The sequence below is a fragment of the Pseudorca crassidens genome, chromosome 19, assembly GCF_039906515.1.
Source record: "Pseudorca crassidens isolate mPseCra1 chromosome 19, mPseCra1.hap1, whole genome shotgun sequence".
NCBI classification, from domain to species: domain Eukaryota; kingdom Metazoa; phylum Chordata; class Mammalia; order Artiodactyla; family Delphinidae; genus Pseudorca; species Pseudorca crassidens.
In genome coordinates, this window is record NC_090314.1 from 15,291,816 (window position 1) to 15,313,187 (window position 21,372).

The 21,372-nt window shown below is 56.7% G+C and overlaps 1 protein-coding gene across 4 annotated transcripts in view; it reads right to left on the minus strand.

Annotated features, from left to right (window-relative positions):
* Nucleotides 1-3,584: 3,584 nt before the first annotated feature.
* The window catches only part of SGSM2 (small G protein signaling modulator 2), a 37,143-nt gene continuing 19,355 nt past the window's right edge, over nt 3,585-21,372 (minus strand). For 3 of the 4 annotated variants that reach the window (XM_067715958.1, XM_067715961.1, XM_067715959.1), the window contains 21 exons: nt 21,176-21,337; nt 20,848-20,915; nt 20,605-20,750; nt 20,150-20,284; nt 19,504-19,628; nt 19,020-19,087; nt 18,717-18,877; nt 18,402-18,528; nt 16,726-16,860; nt 11,880-12,033; nt 11,078-11,142; nt 10,825-10,970; nt 10,179-10,307; nt 9,746-9,928; nt 7,712-8,089; nt 7,349-7,473; nt 6,833-6,915; nt 6,558-6,667; nt 6,043-6,139; nt 5,388-5,555; nt 3,585-5,193 (listed from right to left, as the gene is read on the minus strand). In XM_067715958.1, coding sequence (XP_067572059.1) covers nt 5,105-5,193; nt 5,388-5,555; nt 6,043-6,139; nt 6,558-6,667; nt 6,833-6,915; nt 7,349-7,473; nt 7,712-8,089; nt 9,746-9,928; nt 10,179-10,307; nt 10,825-10,970; nt 11,078-11,142; nt 11,880-12,033; nt 16,726-16,860; nt 18,402-18,528; nt 18,717-18,877; nt 19,020-19,087; nt 19,504-19,628; nt 20,150-20,284; nt 20,605-20,750; nt 20,848-20,915; nt 21,176-21,337 — 2,854 coding nt within the window. In that variant the 3' untranslated portion in view covers nt 3,585-5,104. The remainder of the gene's footprint in view (nt 5,194-5,387; nt 5,556-6,042; nt 6,140-6,557; nt 6,668-6,832; nt 6,916-7,348; nt 7,474-7,711; nt 8,090-9,745; nt 9,929-10,178; nt 10,308-10,824; nt 10,971-11,077; nt 11,143-11,879; nt 12,034-16,725; nt 16,861-18,401; nt 18,529-18,716; nt 18,878-19,019; nt 19,088-19,503; nt 19,629-20,149; nt 20,285-20,604; nt 20,751-20,847; nt 20,916-21,175; nt 21,338-21,372) is intronic. The other variant, XM_067715960.1, reaches the window with a different exon arrangement.

The window sequence follows — 21,372 nt, forward strand, 5'->3', positions numbered from 1 at the left end:
GCCTTGAAGACCTTGGTCCTTGTAACGACATCTTTTCTCCCCAGTTTAGGAGAAGCCACCCATTTGGCAGGCTGGTAGGTGGGGAGGTAAGGGAGAGAGATCAGGGAGCAGTCAGCTGGGCTAAGCTGTAGACCAGCCAGGCCACTGCTCTAACTCCCTGACACTTGCCCCGCTCCCAGCTGCAGCCCGGACAACTGACTCAACTTCTCTTCCTGGGGTGGGTCTGAGGATGCACGTGGGGATGTCATCGTGGGGAAGGGACTGGTGGCCACCAATGCCGCAGGGTCCCGTTCTCTGAAGACCCGACCTCAAGAAAGGCCGGGCTCGGTGCTCCTCCCCACTACCCTGCAACCCGCCAGCTCCTTTCATTTGTGAGATGCTTGCTCCCTCTGCTGGTAGCTCCAGGAAGTGGTCGGTCCCTTCCACTTTAGGGAAGGCCTGGGGTAAGGGTTAACGTAAACTGAGTGTCAGATGCTGTGCCCAGCACTGGGGACAAAGATGAAGACTCTACCCCGGCCGTGATGACGCAGTTTCAGCTGAGGGCTATAGTACCTTACTCATGCTTCCTGCTACTTCTTTCCACACACAGCCCCCAGCAGACCCATCGTTTTGGCTGTGGGATTCGCTCTGGCCCTAGAAGCTCAGTCTGGGGTCTGGGGGTGCCAGCACTTCTGGGTGGAGCAGAGAAGAGGTGGGAGTGTGTGAAGGAACCAGCCACTTTCCAGGCAAGTTATCAGGGGCCTTTGGTGAACTTTCAGGTGGTGTCACAGCAGAGGGATTTTTTTTTTCTTTTTTTTAAGTATACTTGATTTACATACAATGTCACGTTAGTTTCTGGTGTACAGTAAATTCAAATATATATACACATACATGTAGGTATTCTTTCACATTCTTTTTCATATCCTTTTCCATTATGGTTTATTATAGGGTATTGAATATAGTTCCCTGTGCTATACAGTAGGGCCTTGCTGTTTATTTTTTAATTTTATTTATTTTTGGCTGCGTTGGGTCTTCGTTGCTGTGCGCGGGCTTTCTCTAGTTGTGGCGAGCGGGGGCTACTCTTTGTTGTGGTGCGCAGGCTTCTCATTGCGTTGGCTTCTCTTGTTGCAGCGCACGAGCTTAGCAGGCTCAATAGTTGCAGCGCACGGGCTTAGTTGCTCTGCAGCACTTGGGATCTTCCCAGCCAAGGATTGAACCCGTGTCCCCTGCATTGGCAGGCGGATTCTTAACCACTGCACCACCAGGGAAGTCCCTTGTTGTTTATTTTTGTATACAGTAGTTTGTATCTGCTAATCCCAAACTCCTAATTTATCCCTCCCTCACCCCCCTTCCCCTTTGGCAACCATGAGTTTGTTGTCTATGTGAGTCTGTTTTGGTATCAAATTTTAGATTCCATGTATAAGTGGTATCACATGGTATTTGTCTTTCTGTGTCTGACTTCACTTAGTATGATAATCTCTAGGTCCATCCATGTTGCTGCAAATGGCATTATTTCATTTTTTTAAATGGCTGAGTAGTATTCCGTTGTATACATGTACCACCTTTTATTTATCCATTCATCTGTTGGTGGACATTTAGGTTGCTTCCATGTCATGGCTATTGTGAATAGTGCTGCTATGAACATTGGAGTGCATGTATCTTTTCAAATCAGAATTTTCTTTGGAGATGTGCCCAGGAGTGGGATTGCTGGATCATATGGCAACGCTATTTTTAGTTTTCTGAGGAACCTCCATCCTGTTTTCCATAGTGGCGTCACCAACTACATTCCCACCAACAGCATAGGAGGGTTCCCTTTTCTTCACACCCTGTCCAGCATTGGACTGTAGACCTTTTAACCAGGGCCATTCTGACCTGTGTGAGGTGATACCTCATTGTGGTTTTGATTTGCATGTGTCTTATAATTAGCGATGTTACGCATCTTTTCATGTGCCTATTGGCCATCTGTATGTCTTCTTTTGAGAAATGCCTATTTAGGTCTTCTGCCCATTTTTCGATTGGGTTGTTGTTTTGTTGTTGAGTTGTATGAGCTGTTTGTATATTTTGAAGATTAAGTCTGTGTTGGCCGCATCATTTGCAAATATTTTCTCTCAGTCCGTAGGTTACCTTCTTGTTTTGTTTGTGGTTTCCTTTGCTGTATAAAAGCTTATAAGTTTGATTAAGTCCCATTTGTTTATTTTGCTTTTATTTCTATTGCCTTGGGAGACTGACCTAAGAAAACATTGGTATGATTTATGTCAGAGAATGTTTTGCCTGTGTTCTCTTTTAGGAGTTTTATGGTGTCATGTCTTATATTTAAGTCTTGAAGCCATTTGGAGTTTATTTTTGTGTGTGGTGTGAAGGAGTGTTCTAACTTCATTGATTTACATGCGGCTGTCCTGCTTTCCCACCACACGACTTGCTGAAGAGACTGCCTTTTCTCCATTCTCTTGCCTCCTTTATTGAAGATTAATTGGCCGTAGGTGTGTGGGTTTATTTCTGGGCTTTCCGTTCATCAGTTCTAGTAGCTTTTGTGTGGAGTCCTTAGGGTTCTCTCTCTATAGTTATCATGTTATCTGCATATACTGACAATTTTACCTCTTCCTTTCCAAAATTTGGATACTTTTTTATTTCTTTTTCTTGCCTGATTGCTGTGGCTAGGACTTCCAATACTGTGTTGAATAGAATAGGTGAGAGTGGGCATCCTTTTTCCAGATTTTAGCAGGAAGGCTTTCAGCTTTTGACCATTGAGTATTACGTTGGCTATGGGTTTGTCATAAATAGCTTTCACTATGTTGAGATACGTTCCCTCTATACCTACTTTGGTAAGAGTTTTTAATCATGAATAGATGTTACAGCAGAGGGAATTCTGATTGCTCCAGGCTACAAGGTCAGCTAGGGGGTGGAGAGGAGTTTCCTTGAGGGGGCTTATAAGGTCCTGGCCACAGGGTTCCTGGTGTGAACTGGTTTCCTTGCCTGGGCAGCTCTGAGTTGACAGCAGGCCCTAGTGCCCAGAAAGCTAGTGTCCTCTACACCAAACAACATGCTGGTGACTGCAGCCCTCTCTGGAACTGTGGCTGATGGGGCAGTGGCCCTCTGAGGCGGGGGAAGGCAGATGGGAACCTGCTCTTTGAGTCCAGCACTCTCCATGCCTCAGTGAGTTTGACCTCTCCTGCCACTACACCCTCCACACTCCCGCCTGAAGCGGGCGTCTCAAAGACAGTGCTAAATGGGCTGGAGCCAAGGCCAGAGAGGCCGGGAGGTCTTGTAGGTTCCCCATCAAGCTCCAGCTCAGGGGGCAGAAAGGCTGGAAAGGGGCGGGGCGGGGCAGGGACTTACATGCCATCCAGAGGCTGGAGAGGCCATTGGTCAGTCTAGGCCTTTCTCTTTCTGACTTACTTACTTCAACTCTCTAGGTACTTAGAGTCTGGCTATCACCCTGGACCATTCCACAGCCAAGGCCCCTCTCTTCTGGAAGCTTTGGTTCTCTCTTTTCACCATCCTTGCCTTGTGGGGCTGGCCCTCTTTACCGCTCAATCCGGAGCTTACAGAATTCCCCAACACAAACACTGACGGTCCAGTGCCAGCCCACAAATAGCCACCAGAGCTTCAAGCATTGCCAAATGCTGTGTTTATTGGTCTGTTACATTGACGAGTGTAGTTTCTGAGCCAAAAAACATACACACACTGCTCCTCAAAAAACCACTGAGTCGCTAAGGCAGGCACACAACGGCCACTGTGCTTGGTGGAGGCCAAGGACTCACCTGGTGGGTGGGCAATGGGGCAGGCTGGCCTCCAAACAGGTGGTGCAGTGCCCGGGGCAGGGCTGGGCTGGGGAGACTGTGCTGGATGCAGAGGGGTGGCTGGGCCCTTTCTCATGTTTCTCAAATGCAGGAAGTCTCCAGACCTTAGTGATAGCTGGGCAGGCCCAACCCCGGGGCAGAGTGGCCTCCTGGCCCCAGAACAAGGCCTATCCTGCATGTATTGATGAGACGGGAAGTGGGGATGACAGAGCAAGCAGTGTGACTAGGCCTGGGGCCAGGAGCTGGGCCCTTCCTAGCACCTCCATGAGTGAGGGTCCTCTAAGGGGGTTTGTGGGTCCCTAGCGTCCTCGGCATCCTGAGAAGCATGTGGAAGGAAGAGCTAGCCTTGCTTCTCACCAAAGACAAGCTGGGGAGATCCAAGCACCCTCCCCTCCACCTCAGGGACTCAGCAGATGCCTGGGATAGGCAATGGGCTGCCCCAGGCTCTGGAGCCCGTCCCTGAGAGGAGGCCATGACAGGATTGCCTCCCTAAAGAATCAGCCTGGAGAGCGAGTGCTTCTGCCACATCCCAGGTCATTCTGCTGGCAAAGGGATCACGGATACACAGTTTTCGGGGATGCATCTAATGCATAAAGCAAGAGCAGGTGGTAAGACTGAGACTACAGATACACATGGGTGCACTGTATAGGCCGGGGGTGGTGGTGCATGGGGTCACCTCGGGTGGCCAAAGGCAGTGGCAGTGCTGCTGAGGTGGGTTGCTCCCACCCAGGGCCCATGTTGTTGGGCTGTCCCGCAGTCTCAGGGGAGGGCCTGGAACGCAGCCCAGGTCTCCTGCACCCAAGGCACACACCCAAACCGGCAGCCATTCTGGCTGCTCTAACTGGGGCTGGTGCGTGCACATGCACTGGGCCTGCAGAGGGACGCTCAGAAGAGATACAGCACAGAGTCCCCTTGACCCACCCAGGTAGGGTCCAGGCAACTACAGCCCTCCTAACTCTCCAGGGCCCCAGGAGAGGCCATGGGGAGCTGTCCAGGCTGGGGCTGCCAATGGCAGTGGGACTATCCCCAGGTGTTTGAGAGGGGAGCAGGGTAAGTGTCCCCCAAGGCAGCCATTCCCTGAGGCTGACCCCTCCCTCCCCGGTCCTGACCTGAGGGCATCCTGGCCCCTGACTCGCCCTGAAGGGCCAGCACTGCCCGGAGTCCGATCCCAGGCTCACAAGCGCTTTGTTAGGAATACAGTTGGGCAGGTGGGTCGGCTGGGGGCTGGGGCAGTCTTGGCTGTGCCGCGCCTGCACCTCCCTCTGCGGGACCAAAGGGGCCCGGAGCCCAGGCTCTGGTGGGCTGCTGCCCCCTGGCCACAGCCCTCACTTGTTCTCTATGAGCATCTGCACCTTGTGGACGAGGTCCCGGGCGATCCGCAGGATCTCCTGGGCGTCGTGATGCTCCGCCCGCTCTGGGGGGAACATGGATAACTGAGCGGGGGCGGCAGTCTGGGAGGAGCCCTGGGGCTGCCCACCCTGCTCCGCTGCCACATCTGCTCACGGGGCAGGGGCAGTATTCCCAAGGGCCCCCCAAACCCTGCGCCGGCCAGGAGTGGAGGCCCCCACGGCCCTGCTGAGGCAGCCGGAATGGCCAAGTGGCTCCTACCGTTGAAGAACTTGATGATGTCAGTGAAGTCCATGTTGTTGTCACGGATGATCTCTCGGTAGGCCTCCACCAGGGCCAGGGCGATGAACAGGACAAAGTGCTCCGAGGAGATGTGCCGGGCTGCCCAGATCACCTCCCACACAGCAAACACATCCTCATACGGCAGCTCTGGGGACGGCGAGGGGCTGAGTCTGGGCCTGGCTGTCCACAGGCCTCTGGACAGAGCCTCGTGCCGAGACAGAGCTCCAGGGGCCAGAGTCCTGGGACTCTCTCCACCACAGGAGCCGCTCCAGGAGAGCAGTTCTCTGCCCCAGACCAAGGCCCCACCCTTTGCCCTTGTAGTTCCTGCACGCTGGCCTCCTGCAGAGGCCACGTCGCACTAGAGCAGCCTTTTATAGGCCTTGGTGCTTGGGAAGATTTGGTTCGAAAACGGTTCTGAAAACCATTGCATTTGGGTGATTTTCAACCCTAGCTGCGCTGTGGACTCACCTAATGGCTTTTAAAATCACCACACTTAGGAAGTCTGGGGCTGGGTGGGGCCCAGGGCTCCTCAGGGGGTTCTAAAATACAGTGTGGGTTGAGAACCACTGACTTCGGGGAAGAGGGCTCTCCCACCGCCCCTGACCCCAGGCCCACTCTCCAGCCCGCCTCTTACCTCTCTTAAAATCCAGCAGGAACCAGCGGTAACAGAAGTAGAAGTGGGTGTAGTCTCCATTCTGATGCATCAGTTCAAACAGCTCTGAGTCCAGGATCTGGTTTGAGTGGAGAACGGGAGCCAGACTGAACCCGTGCTGCCTCTCCCCAGCGCCCTGCCGCCCAGGCCCCTCCGCGGGGCCTCCCTGGCTGCCTAGCAGCTGCTCCCGCCCCTCCCGTCCAGGCTGCACTCTGCAGCCCCACCTGTCTCTCTGGGATGTACTCTTTGGAATGATGCCACATTCTGGGTGATTTCATCATCAACCGCGCTACTCGCCAGAACTTTCACGAGCATAAGCGTTCACACGCTGACACTCCTCAATTAGTAAGGCTGACAATGGTGTGTGTGGGGGCGTTAATGAAAGAAACTACGCATACGTAAAAAACATTTTGGGAGCTTTCCCCGGTCTCCCCGTGGATTGATGAACAAGCCCCGCGCTGCCCGGTCACTTGCCCCCGGGCTGCTGCCAGCCTCACCTGGATGAGGGAGCGCATGTTGGCAAAGTGGGCGTCCATGGCACCCCCGTTGGGGAAGTTCTGGCTCATCCTCTTCATGAGGTGGCTGAAACAGCTGTAGGCCAGCTGGTCTGTGGGGAGGTGGGCGTGAGGCCGGCAAGGCAGGAGACCCCCAAAGCCTCAGTCCGCAGGGGGGACAGGGCCGGCTCACATGCCCACCCATGAAGACCATGCCGTCCCCTTTTCCTTTCTCCAGCTTGGGTCAGCCCAGGCCCAATCCAACACCCCCTCCTCACCATTGTCGAGGACAACCAGGAGGGGCGCCAGCAGGTCGCACATGCCCTGCACGTAGCCCACGTCCAAGTGCTCCCACACGTAGCTGAAATGCCAAGGAGAGTCACTGTGGGTGTGCGCCATCCTCCCCTCCCCCCCAGAACTCCTGGGGAGACGGCCCCTAGAGCAGCCTGCTCCCCAGAGGTCAGACTTTCTGCGACCCTAAAGCACTGGAGCACAACGGCGAACCACCCGTAGCCTCTGTCCTCAAGGCCCTCAGGGGCTCAGGGAGACAGACTGGACAGGGCATCACCACCTGACATGCGGGGTGGGGGTCCTCTAAGGCTTCCTGGATAAGCATGGCCAAAGCTGAGATCTGAAAGACGTCGAGAATGACGAGGGGGTGGGGTGGGGGGCACAGCAGACGGAGGGAGCCGAGCGTGAGTCGGGGACAGGGCAGGGGAGCAGGGCGCTGCCGGGTCTAACCTTTCACAGAGCAGGGCCCCTGCCTCCCACGGAGCCCAGCCCCACAGTGGCACCTGCACATGATGTCTCTGAGCCGCTCGAGGTTGGGGGGTGTGAAGTACCAGTAGTTGCGGTCACATCGCTGCACATCCTTGTCTATGCGGTGCAAATTTAAGGCCACGGTGTCCAGTAATTCTATCTGGAGGAGCGGAGGGCCCTCAGGGGTGAGTTGGGGGCTGGAGGTGATGCCCGAAAAAAGGAAGGCAGCAAAGGCAGGGAACCAAGGGACTCAGAGAACAGAGTCCTGTGGGGTTGCTGCGAGATGGGCTCAGTGCCTCCCTCCAGGACAGTCCAGGCCACCCCACCCTCTGCCCCGCCAGCCCCTAACCCCAGCCTCTGGGGCCGCTGAGAGCAGTGCCTGGGGAACGACCACATACAGTGTAGGCAGCAGCACACACGGCGGCGAGCTCCTCCCCGGCCTCCAGCTCGCCGGCCCGCGAGGCCTCCTGGCTGGGGTCCTGAGGCTTGGAGACCTGGGCTGCAGGGACCAGCCCGTCAGAGCCTTCCTCCCCACCTACGTTCTCCTCCTCAAAGCCCATGCTCTGGCCCTCATCTATGCTCGACTGGATGCCCGAGGCCACGGAGTAATTGCGGGAGGAAGGCAGTCCTGAGTCTGGAGAGTCGAACTCCACCGACGGTTGCTCCACCATGGTGCTGCCAGTGGGCCCGGCCCCCGCCCCCTGCTCAGGCTCTGGTCTGGGATCTTCGGGGCCCAGGGGCCTTGGAGGCTCCAGGTCATCCACAGAGACAAACACCTGGTGGGGGCAAAGGTGGCGGGGCTCACACCTGCACTCCAGCACCGTCCCTCAGCTCGGCATCTCCTTCCTGGGTCAGAGCTGAGAGGGATGGAGAAGTCTCCTCACACCCCCACTCCCACCCCATGGCCTCTAGCGCTGCCTCCCCCGGGTGCCAAGTGCCCCCTTTGACCCAGCTGACCAGGCTCCAGGAAAACATGAAAACACCGTCTCCAGCCCCATCTGGTCTCACATTGGTGAGAAAAAGTGTGAAGCGCTTCCTGTGGCTGCTGCAGGGAAGAAGGGGAACCGGAGGCCTGGACGCTCGATGGCCAGCGTAAGTGTCACTCTACCAACACAGAAGTCATGAGGCTGCCTCGGGTCAGGACAGCTTCCATAGTGTCTTTGGTGTGGCCTCTGGGGCAGCCTATGGATGCGGCAACTGGAGGTGTTAGGAAAAATAGGTTCTTCCTTATTTTCAGTACTGAATGTTCTGTAGAAGGCAGGAAACCTCTCTAGCAAGTACCTAATCGGTTATATTAGCTGCAGACAAACTGAGGAGAGGTAAGAAGTGAAAAGAAACATATTCTACTGATTGAAACAGTCCACACTCCCACAGGTAAGTCACAGGGAAAAGAAGAGACACATACATACAGTTTTGTTTCGTTTTGTTTTTCTATTTGGACTATGTAGGGAAGGAAATGCTTAAAAAGACTTTTCACTTTGGGCAAGAAGCATGAAGCACTGTTCGGTTAGTGTCAGGTACGGCCATGATTCTGAGGCAATTCAGAGCCTCAGAATAGTGCCAGTGAGAAAGGATACTTGAGTCCATAAGCTAAGCAGCTGGGGCATTGGTACAGACTCAGGATTTTACAAAACCCAAAGCAGAAAGAGTGTTATGTTCACAAATAGGGGATTAAGAACAAAGCCCATGGAAAGGAGAGTGTATCTTGGTTATATTTCTTTAAGTCTTGCTCCAATTTGAGTTATCTGTTAGTATTAGTAAGGAGTTAAGTAACAAGAATATACACTATTTCTAAAGAGGCAATTTTAAAGAAAAAACGTAAGTTAATGAAACAATGTCCTGAAAACTGAAACTTATCAGTTCTGGTTGGGCCCAGCAGCCATAGTTTGGGACTTGATGTTCACCTAAAAGTCAGGGGTGAGGCCAGAAGAACCACACAGGCTGTGAACTGGCTTTGCATAGTCAACTCTATAAGGTGGGACTGCTGTTAAGTGCTCCCCTGGTCTCTGGCCAACAGCTCTTGCAGGAGCTTCTGCAATCAGAGGAGAGTAGAGCTGAGAGGGGGCACTGAGGCCCAGAGATGGGAAGAGAAGTCACTCATCTTGTCACTAGTGGACCTAGGACTAGAACCTAGGGAGGCCCATTCATAGCCTTCAGCTCTCTCTACAAAGAGGGAGAGCCTCCCTAATGCCCCATAAATTTATCCTCCTCTGCAAGTCCATTAGAACAGAACACAGCACGCCATGTCATTTTATTCCTGCAACACCCAGAGAAGTGGGCAGCAGGGGACCGTCATCCCATTTTTCAGTGGAAGAAAATGAGACACAGACGCACTAAGCTGTTCTCCAGGGCTCCACTGCCAGCGAACACTAGAGGGCAGGCCTACAGCGCTGGTGGCCCCGCCCCCGGCCCCCAGGTCCCCTCGGGCTCACGTCATTGCTGATGGTGGAGTCTCGGTGGATGAGGTGCTGCACGTGGCTGTCGATGCTGCTGCCTGAGGAGAACTTGGTGAGCGTAGCTGGGTGAGCCTCCCGCTCCCGCTGCCTCACCACCACCTCGCAGGCCTTCCACTCTGCCAACACCCGCTGGTACCTCGCTGCCACCACTGTGTCCACCTGTACTCAGACCACAGCGTGACCATGGCGGGAGGGGTGCACCAGGTCCTCCTCTGCAGCTGTCCTCCTGGGACAGCTGGAGACTAGGGTCGGGCCTCGGGGTGAAGACAGTGGGGGCCCCCTGCTAACATCTTCCACTGCCCTGTTCCTTTCTGGCTGGGAAGAGGCTGAGGTTTCTGAGGCCCCCTCCCTGCTTCCCATGGCCTGGCTCCCCATCTCCCTACCCCCGTGGGGAACAGGCTCCCCTTACCTGTTCCATCTCCTTCTTGCTCATGCCAAACTTGTAGTGGCCAAGCAGAAACGGCCAGACGTCCTTGCGGATCTCGTGCTCCACGCCGCCAGAGTAAACCTGCCGCAGCAGCTCCAGCTCCTTGTAGTTCTGAGGGACCCAGGGGGGGGAAGACTATGCAGCCCCTGCAGTCTCTGCAGCCCAGCTCGGCGACCCCATGCCCTGAGAGCTGGGGCTGGGGACGGTGATTCGTTTGGTCACTCTGCTGAAACCCAGGCAAACCCAGCTATGGGACCGTCACATCCTCCCTGCCCCCAGACTAGAGCTGGATGCAGATCTACTTCAACCCTGCTTCCTTCCAGGGCAGAAAAGGAGCCCAGAGAGACGAGGGGGTTTCCTCAAGGTCGTGGAGTAATGCAGAAGCAGAATGGACTTCCTGTCCAGTCCCCTTCCTGTGGAAACCCACAGGACTAGTTGTGAGGCTCTACCTTGACCCAGGCACTCCAAGGCCATCAGTCCTGGCCTGTCACCTCTGACCCTGGACCACCTTTTACCTGAACGCCTATGTCGTCTGTGAAAGCCACTCACGGAGCAGGCTGGCCTGCTCTCCCTGCTGGCCCCCAGCCCCTCGAGCCGGCCTCGGTCCCTGGCACCCCAGAGCATGCACCTTTTCGTTCTTTTGATACTTGCTCCACATGTCCTTGGTGAGGCCCCCCGAGGCCCCCGGTGGCCGGGCGGGTGGGATGATGTTGTGATGCACCAGCGCTGACAGGTGGGTCCGCACCGTGGACAGGTGGCGGCAGTACGCCAGCCCTGTGGGGGGGGGGGCGGGGGGAGCCGGGAGGCCGTGACCCTCTGTCCCGGTGCCTCCCCCTGCCCCTGCTCCCACGCCCTGCGGCCCCACCTCACCCCACACTCACAGCCATAGAAGGCCCGGGACACGATCTGCCTCTTCATGCTCTCACACAGCAGCCTGAGGGGCAACCTGTGGAATCAACCTGACTCAGGGCTGCTCCTCCGGAGGGAAGCGTGAGAAGGAAGGACCTTCTGGCTCAGAGGGCGGGTGGCGCAGGGAGCCGGATCTACAACCCAGAAGCATGGCAAGGGCTCCCTGGCCCTGCCAGCTACCCTGGGTAGAGCTGCTGGGGGCCCAGCCTGGCCCCCAACCACCCAGGGGATCTTGGGCAACTAACTTCATGTTAGTGAATCTTGGCTTCCTCATGTGAAAATGGAGAGAGCCATCCGAGGGTCAACAGGTGCAACTGGTGAAAAAGCCGTCGGCAAGCATCAAGTGTGGGCACGTGACCCTCACGCAAATGCCATTCACACGCCGTTCCTGGCACGTGGCAGATGCCCAGATACCTGCTGAGTGTCCTCAGACGGCAGCCTGACGGCAGGATCCAGGTCCACCTGGGGAGCTCCAGGTACTGAGCACTTGCTCTGTGCCAGGCACAGCGCTGGGCACTCACACGGGTCATAGACCTCATTCAGTCCTCACAAGTACCTTAGGGAGAAGGGGGTGTTATCCCCATCTTACAGAGGAGGAAACTGAGGCTCAGACATGGAGAAGCTCAGAGAGACTCAGCCGCTTGTCAAAGTCACATGGGGAGCAGAAATGAACTTCGAACCCAGGTGTGTCCAACTAGAGATCACCCTTCAGGCAAGTGACACAGCCCCAAAGGACAGACGGACACATACACACGGATGGACACACCCACTCACCGGTCGGGGACACAGCTGCAGTGGCTGGGGGATACGTATGGGGAGCTGCTGGTGGAGTAGGAGAGGCAGGAGGAGCCCTGGCTGCACAGGGGCTCCAGGTGCCAGGCTGGCAGGCTGAGTCCAAAGCCCTGCATCTCGATCATGTCGCCAGCATCTGAGGGCAGGAAGGGGGCCATGGTCAGGGCCCGGCAGGTCTCCTCCCCCAAGTACCCTGCAGCATGCCCACCTCTGTGCCCAGAGCTGCAGCATGAAGTCACCCTTTGGTGGAAAACCACAGGGGTGGTGCCTGCCTGGCCCAGGGTCCAGAGCCCAGAGTTGGAAGTGGTGGAGAGAGAGGGCGCCTGACACTTCCCAGCGTCCACCTAGTCTTTCTGAACGTGGTAAGATACTTTCACTGGGTCATGGATGATTGTGTCTATTCTCTCCATCTTGCTATAAGCAATGGAATAGACACTTGTTTTTCTAGAGGGAGGAGAAAAAAGAAGGAACAAGAAAAGCCTGAGCTCTCTGAAATGCTGCCAGCCGCCTTGGCCTTCCAGGATTCAGCCTGGTCCTCTTGGGCAAACTCTGGGATGTGCAGGAAGGTGCCTGGAACATTGCAAACTTTGAACCTTCCCATGCCAGGAGCGCCCACTGATCAAAGCCCCTGAAGGACCCCTGAGCCACCAGTCCTGGTCCACAGACCTCATCCCCGAGGGTTCTAGACCTGGCGGCCAGTGGCTAAGCAGGAGCAGTGCTCCCTGCCCAGGCCAGGTGCCCCCAAGTTCGCAGCAGTGGGTGAGTTCTCCATCCTTGCCTAGCCTGACTGCACTGCATGGTGGCCTCCTGCAAACACGCAGGTGAACTGGCAGGAAGGGCAAAGTTTCCAGGGCTGCCGGGCCACTGTGGGGATGAGGGTGGCAGCTGGGCATGCACGTTCCACCATCCAGAAGAATGTGCCCGGTGCAGCCTCAGAAGACAGCTCCTTGGACAGTTTTACACCACAGCAGACCAAGCCTCCTCAGCCGGCCCAGCTAGGCTGAATCAGAACTCAAGACCCTTGAGAGCTTCGAAGGCCCACGTGGGGCAGGCACTGCTCGTGGGGGACTCTGGAAGGTCCAGTGAGCCACAAAGATGAAGCACAGTAAGGGCAGAAAGTGAAAGGACCAGGAGATGATGCCAGGAAGGAGGGAGAGAAAGAGAAGAGTGAAGAAGACAAGGAAAGAGAGAGAGCTGTGTGTGTTAGACTTCTTTCAAGCAGTAGTTCTTTTCTGCGAATTATGGCCTGGGCCCTGGCTTGCTATGAGCCTGGAGCAGACCTAGGCCTGGTTTTTGTGGGAGCCAGACTCCAGCTCTGGGTGTGCCTTGGTGGGGAGGGCTGAGCTGACCCCCTCCAGTCCCCTCAGGGGCTGCCCTGTCTTGGCCCCAGGGCTCTCTCCCCAGACCCACGGCTGGGATTTTTATAGATATCTGGCCCTTCAGCTCCACCAGGAGGCAAATTAAGGGAACACACTTGGTGTGGAGGGGCTGCGGCTCTGGGAGTGAGGGGTTGCAAGCCATGCCTGAGACTCTGGGAAGAAGAAGGAGGGGGCAAATGCAGGTGGGATGGGGCAGGAGCCCAGCTCAGGCCCCTGCAGCAGGCAGGAGAGAGGCCAGTGGTGGGAGGAGCCGGGGGGGTGGGGTGGGCGGGCGGTGTGTGTGGCAGGAGCAGGCCCAGCCAGGTAGGCAGCAGGTAGCAGGCGGGCAGGCAGGGGGTTGCCAGGTGCAGAGGGTGGGCACACAGGGAAACGAGTTCATGCCCAGAAAGCAGGGCCCAACCAAGGCAGACTCCTGGGTCAATGCTCTTCACCTTAATTCTCCAGGAAGGAGCTGAACCAGCCAGCCTTGAACACTGCATCTCTGAATTAACCCAGTGCAGACAGCCGGAGCTCTGGAGTGACTGGGCGAGGGGCAGCAGGCTGGACGGGGGTCTGCCGGGCCAGCTTTGACTCTGACTCTCTCCTCTGAGCGTGAGGAAAGTTTGAAGCAAAACAATTAGGGTGATTGAACCCCACAGCCCCTAAGACTCCGAGTGAAAGGTGCCTGGCCTGGAGCAGAATTAGAGTGAACAGCATCTCTGCTCTCTGGGGAGGCAGCGGGAAAAGGAGGAGGGGGGGGAAGGAGAGTCTGGACACCCGCCACTTGATTCACATGCACAAGTCACGCATGTCGCAGGCCTGGAAAGCAACGGCTAGCAGAACGGACTCAACAGTGTTGTCATTACGGACTGGAGTGGAGACGGGGGCTCCCATACCATCTCCCCAGCCACCTGCTGATTCTGCTTCCACACCTCCTCCCCTTTCTGAAGTGTTGGGGTCCCAGGGGCTACACACTGGGTCAGTCTGACCCCTGAGTTCCCCAAGAGGATGCCCAAACAAGCCCCGAGGCCTCTGGACCCTGTAAGTTTCTCTGACCCTGGAGGCCTCAGCTCTTAAGAGCAGCCAGGGATGGCTTCCTGTCTCCAGGTCCACTAATTAGGGGCTCTACTGGGACTCCCGCCCCACCACAGCCTCCAGCCTGACTATAATTTGTGGGGCGAGAAGGGGCTCCCTGGCTCTCCTGGCTTAGCTTCCCCACACGGCTCCAAGTCAGCTAACCTGGAAATAAGCATCAGCTTCAAGCCCAGGTTTGCAAGGAACCAGGTGGCAGGCAACAAACATGACAAGTGAGGAGGCTCCCCCGAGTTCCCACCAGCTGGCCTGCAGGTCCCACTGGAAGGGCTGGGAGCGAGGGCCGGCACAAGGACAGGAATGTGATGGGTAAGGGGGCAGCTGGCAGTTGTGCTGAGGGTGTGCTAGGTGTGTTCTAGGCCGTGGACTTGGTCGCCCATTACAGGCTTGGTGGCTGAGCTAAGGAATTGGGTTCTTTCGTAGAATTTTGTGGAAGCATAAGGAGAGTGTCACATATTCCTAGACGCCCCCTGTAGGGGCAGGGAAAGGGGAGAAGGAATTAATCTGTGGCCAGGGGCAGAGGGGAGAGATAAGTTAGGAGTTTGGGATTAACATATATATATTACTATATATAAAATAAACAACAAGGACCTACTGTATAGCACAGGGGACTATATGCAATATCTTGTAAAAATCTATAATGGAAAAGAATCTGAAAAAGAATATATATATATAACTGAATCACTTTGCTGTGTACCTGAAACTAACACAACACTGTAAATTAGGGACTTCCCTGGTGGTGCAGTGGCTGAGAGTCCGCCTGCCGATGCAGGGGACACGGGTTCGTGCCCCAGTCCGGGAGGATCCCATATGCCGCGGAGTGGCTGGGCCCGTGAGCCGTGGCCGCTGGACCTGCGCGTCCGGAGCCTGTGCTCCGCAACGGGAGAGGCCACAACAGTGAGAGGCCCGCGTACCGCAAAAAAAAAAAAAATTAAAAAAAATTTGTAAATTAACTATACTTCAATTTAAAAAATGGTTTAAAAATTAAAAATAAAAATAAATTAATTAGTTAGAAGAATGGTAGGGAATTATTCAAATGGATTCAGGGAGGCATAAACAAATTGGAAGATATTACTGTAATAATCTGCCTCACAAATTCAATGTTCCAATATTTAAAAGAAGCTGAAATTAGGGGTGTGGTGTATGTGTATGTGTGTGTGTGTGTGTGTGTGTGTGTGTATTTAATAGAAGCCTATTGACTTCCAAGCGTTGGCTATAATGTCTGCAGTTGGACGTGGCTATGGATAGCAGTCATGCCCCCTGCACCAAGGTGCTTTGGTAGGGCAATTGGATCAAAGGGTTCCATGTTTGCATTAAGGTCTGATGAAATAGAGATGGGTTGACACTTCATTCTGGACAATGGTGTCTTAACGTTCTTCTCCTACTTGTTGTATAAACCCTACCCTCATCTCCTAAAAGGTTGGGGATTATATATTTAATTGGTCATTCTTAGAGTATAGAAAAGAGAGACGAAGCCTTTCCCGCTAGCTCCTATATGGACAATAAATACTTTTAATGAAGAAAAAGAAATTCACCTGTGGCATGGGAATGGTGGGGGTGGGGAGCCTCCCCTAAACTCCAAGACAGGTGGCCTCGGCCCTTCAGAAGCAATCTTCCCTGAGCACCTGGGCCTGGCCTTCACTGGTCCCCTGACCAGTCCCTCTCTACAAGTCTAGCTCTGCACTGAGTGGTGGACAGAGGAGCTGTGGGCACTGTCCTGTCATTTCCAATGAGGGGGCCTCGGTAACCCTGGAGTCAGGTCCATGAGGGCGGGAACACACCTGTCTTATATCCTTGGCACAGATATTTCTAGATTTCATGCTGAAGTACCAGCTGGGTAAACTGAGCCCCGGGTCTCTTTCCACGGTGACCCTGACCCCTCACCTGACCACAGCTGACTCCTGTCCCCATGAGCCGTCCAGCCCCTACCCCTGCTAAAGAGGGGCCTGGTACTTCTGTCCTGTTTCCGTTAAGTCAGGAGTCAGAGGCACAGGGCCCGTCTTCCCAGCCAGCAGGAGAGAAAGAAAGAGACACTGTCCTGGGTTTGCCAGCACGGCCCCCCCAGAGTGGGGACAGGGCTCTCAGAGAGCCATTCCTTTCCAACAGGGAACCAGATAATCAGACCTTCCCACCAGTCGATCTCTTCCCTCTCGGGTGCAAAGCCCTCTCCTCACGTTCAATGGGGAGCCCAGAGTCGACTGCATTTTGTACTGTCCCCTCCTGCCAGCACCTCCTTCCACCCTCCCTGATCTGCCTCGTGGGTGCAAGTCCCATAATGCCAACACTGCCATTTGAGCCCCTGCGGTGGGTGGCAGGTGGGCCCAGGGGGGTGGGGCGGGAGGACGGGGTGGGTCAGGGAGAGGGGGAGGGATAAAAACCTTTCATCGGACTGGGAGCTGTGAGGTTCCGCGAGCAGATCATTGAGAGCATCGCGTGTAGTCTATCCTCCTCTTCCTCATCATCGTCCACCGAGGCCGCGCGGCTGGCCGCTAGGTGGTGGTAGTTAATAGTGACTGCTCAAAAAGAATAGCAGAGATGCAGAGGCATGAGGACCCTAGTCCCGGGGCAGGAGGGTCCGCACTCCCTCCTTAGGGAGAGCAGAGTGGAGTCTGGGTCACCTTGAGCCTGCAGGGCGTGGAAGAGGGGAAGGGGGGACCTGAGAGTCTTTAGATGAGTTACTGGGCAAAGTATGGAAGAAGGTGAGGACCCGGCGGCAGCTCCAGGGCTCCACTCTTGGAGGATGCCCTCTCTAGGAAGAACAGAAGAGAGAGAACTGATGGGGGCGCCAGGGTAGTGAAAGACAGGGACTCCCCAGCCCTGGCTGAGGCGGGGCATGACTGCTGGCAGGTGGATCCCAGTCACTCTTCGGCTCGTGTCATGGTCAAGCTGAACCACATCTGAGGGTTACCCCAAATCCCCCGCTTCAGACTATAAACCCGACCTTCTGAGGGCTTCCCAGAGCTGCTCTCCAGGAGCCTGGGTCACCCCGCTGGGCTTCAGCTCCTTGAAGTGACTGGAACTGGGAAGTACCAAGGCTTGAAGAGGGCAAGTGGAAGCTACAAAATCTGAGGCAAGCAAGAGCCTGAGGTTAAAGGCCAGGTCTGCAAACACGTTCCGGCCAAAGCTGAGCCTCCTCTTCATCAGGCACTCCTGGGAGGGAAGGGGGCCCCAGGTCTCCTGCCCTCAGAGCCTGGTAACAGAGAACTCGCGCCGTGGCTGTGTGTTTGCAGTCTGGGCAATCTGTCCACTAATACGGAGACAACTTGTCGACAGCTTATTGGCACGAGTTAGCGCATTTTGGGGGCAGGTGGTCTGGCTGGCAATAAATGCTCTGGGCTGGCGAATTCCATGACCTTATCCCCGAGATCAGCCATTCTGGCCTGGAGAAACGTATGGGCAACAGCAGTGCTCTGACCAGAAAGGGAGCTCGTGTCTTGGTAGATGCCTATGGACAAGCCCCCTGGGGCCCAGAGGGGTTATGTCCACGTGGGGCAGGACCCATGAGGGTCAAGTCACCTTTCAATTCCTGGCCCCACAGATTCCCACTGCAGCTCCAAATCTCACCCCAGACGCCCCCCTACTCCTGCTAATGCTCCCCTCATCAGTAGCTGGTTGGGGGAGGGTTCTGGCTCTAGCAGAGTCAGTGAACAATTTGCACCATCTATAAAGACGCGCTGACCCTGCACCCAGGCCGCCTTGTGGGGGTCAGGTGGCAGGCTGAAAAGAAACTAAGAGTTCTCCACCTTCTATGCGTAGCCTCACCACATGTTTTCCCCGGGGCGGGCATGAAAGGATGACCAAGAGAATATTGTACAGCGACACCTGGATCGGCTGAGCCGAGAGCCTGGGGTCACGAGGTGGGGAGAAGACAGCTAGGTAGACAAGAGGCCACTTCTCCGAGGGATGATTTGCGGGGGGGAAGGTCCGGTGAGAGGCTGAGTAAAGACCTCCCTGGGTTAACCGGGCCTGGGCAGTGGACCCTGCCCGCGACCCCCTGGGTGACACTACACCCCCACCTCTCTCTTCCTCCACGAATGACGTTTGGGACACTTACTGTGCTCGTGCCTGTGGCCAGGGTAAATGATCCGGAACACGTAGTCGGTGGCCCGCCCCGAGCCCACGTCCTCCACGTCCACGGACCGCATGCTGCTGCGCTTCCGTAGCCTGGGGAACACCTTCCCCTGCGGGGAGAGGGGTGGGCGGTCAGCCTGCCCAGGGCGGGGTCCAATCCACGCCCCCCACGCCCCCCCCCCACCCCGCTAGGCTGCTCCTAAGAGCTCCGTGTGGGGAAGGGACGGGAGGCCAGCAGGTGGGCGGAGAACCCACCCCACACACCCCCTCACCCAGAGCCTCCCAAGCCCCGAGGTACCTTCCCCTGCTGGGTCCAGAGTGGGGGCTCCAGCTGTCCTCGAGGCAGAAGCCCGTTCTCCAGGCAGGACAGGAAGGACAGCAGGTGGCCCCCCTGCGGGAAGTGCAGTGGTGGCCTCTGGATGCCATCCTGGCTCACCAGCACGAGGGTGCCGCCGTTCTCTGGGGGGTGAATGCGGGCCAGTGAGGCTGGGTAGGAGGACAGTGGGGTGGGGGCGTGGGGACGGAAGGAGGGGGACAGGAAGTCCGTGCACGGCGCAGGCTCTCTCCCCTCACCCCTGTGCCCAGGACAGGGGAGGCTCACTTTGCTGGTGGCAGTGGATGCAGACAATCTGACTGAAGGGCACAACAAGGGCGTAGTCCCAGTAAACACTGGAAAGGAACCAGTTTGGTGTCGCCGTGTCCCAAGACCCGCCATCCCACCTTCCTCACCTCCCGGCCCCGACACCCGTGAGACTACCCGGAATGGTAGCATTCAGGGTACTACTATTAGTACCCTGACCGCAGCCGAGAATGTGACCTCGGCCAGCCACCTTGTCCCTCTGGGCCCCACGCTGCCCTCATGGCACAGAGCCTGGCAGTCTCAGCTGCCCAGAGCTTGGCTCAGGCAAACCTCTCCGTGCCCAGGCCCGGCTCAGTCCTAGAGAGCTCGGGAACCTGTCCAGGCTGCCTCCCCCTGCAATTCTTGGCATCGGATGAGGAGTGAGGCCTGCCCCCTGGAGCAGGCTGGGTCTCGCCATCCCCCGCCCGGGAGCGAGGCTCCTTGGAGGAAGTCCCACAGCCCCCACCTCTTTTCCAGCTCGGAATCCCCCAGAGTCCCGTTCATGAGCTGGTTGGGGGTCCACTTCAGAGTCAGGCTGCCTGCGGACTGGTGCAGGGAGAGGTAGCCAGGGACAGCCTCCACGTCCCCCTTCTGCAGGGAGCAGACACACCAGAAGACGGAGAAGATGAGGGCCTGAGAGGCTCCTGGGGATGGCCTATGGAAAAGGAGCTCCAGGTGCATGCAGGGAGGCCAGGCCAGGCCAGTCACAGGATCCTGGACTGGGGGCCAGGAGGAAGTAGGGGGCATCACGTGCCACACGCAGATGTGGGTGCCTCCTTCCTCTGGCTGGCCTGGGGCCACTGGCTCTGTCCTGTCAGCCTCCTGGATGCCAGGCGTGTCCGGGCCAGCCATACCCAAGCTGGGCGTTCACCCTGCCTGCTGGCTGACATTCCTACTCCCGGACGGCCTGGTTCTCAGCTGGCCAGAGCAGATGCCATTCCTGGCTCCTGCCAGCTCAAGGCTGGGCGTGAGGCTATGAAACAGTGAAGTAGCGGGTGGGGCCCTTCTCCCCCTTCTCTCTAGTCAAGCCCCTGGGAAAAGGCACGAATGTGGCTGGAGGTCTTGGTGCCTTTGGAAAAGGGAGAGGAGGGCCGGGCGTTAGGCTCTCCTACCGGCTGTACCAGCACGTTGTTTTTGCCGTAGAGCAGCCGTGTCCTCGAGTTCTGGTGCAGGGATTCCACGTACTCACGGGCGCAGGCAGCTAGCCTGTCCTCCGATGCGCTGCCACTTGAGTGCCGCTTCCGGATCTGCGCACAAAGTCACGGCTCTGCTCTCAGCCCCAGGAAGCCAGCCGTGGGGGTCAGCCCCAGGCCTCCCTGCAGACCCTCTCTAGCTGACCCCAAGGGTCCTTCCTGTCCCCAGTTTGCTCTCAGCCACGGACCAGCTCTGTGCTCCTGGCATTTATGTGAGCGCCAGTGTGGGGAAAAGGCTCTCCTGGGGTGGCCGCTACCCTGGGCATCTCCGAGGCCCAGCCTATATCTGCCAGGAGCACACAGCCCAGCTGCTCCTCCCCAAAGGCCCAGGGGCATATCCTGGGTGAGCACAGGGTGGGAAGAGCGACACCTACTCCTAGGGCTGGGCGCTTCGCAGGGGAGTCCTGGCGATTCGGGGGACCCCGGATACGGTGCCTCTGGACCAGCTCATCAGCCGAGGGGTCGGTCCAGTAGTGATCGGCTGTCTTGAGCTTGGTGTACTCCAAGGCACAGGGTCCCACTGTGGAGACAGGGACAGCCAGCTCAGGGGTGCCCCCTCAGCACTTGCCCTGGAGCCCCCACTGGCCCAGCGCAGGCCTGTCTGCTACTAGGCTTACCTAGAAGAGAGGCCAAGATGGGGCCAAACACAGGGTCTGCCAGTAACGCCTCCTTCTCGTAGTACTTGCTGCCAGGGGAGAGACAGACAGGGCGACCGCTGGGGCTCCGGAACTCATTCCATGGCCGTCAAGCTCACCAAGGAGATACATTCCCACAAGGATCAAATTCATGTCAGTTACCAAGAAGAAACGAGTCCACAAGGACTGAGCTTTGGGGGTGCCTGGTGTGGTCTCTGCTTTCGGGATGCTACGGGGGGATGGCACATGCCCATGGACTGTGGTGGGCAGTCCAGCACAGGGAGGGGTGGGCTCAGGGAGGGGCAGTCACCTGCAGTTCTCCACCAGGTACTGCACGACCCTGTCCAGCACTTTCTCGATGAGCGCTGTGCGTACCCATATGTGTTTCAAGGCCTGCAGGCTGAGGGCTGGGGCCTTCCCACTGGCAGAGCCCTGTCTCTGCTGGGTCTCCCGGTTGCCCGCCAAGGGTTTCCTGCAAAGAGGGGGTGGGCTTCAGGAGTGGGAGGG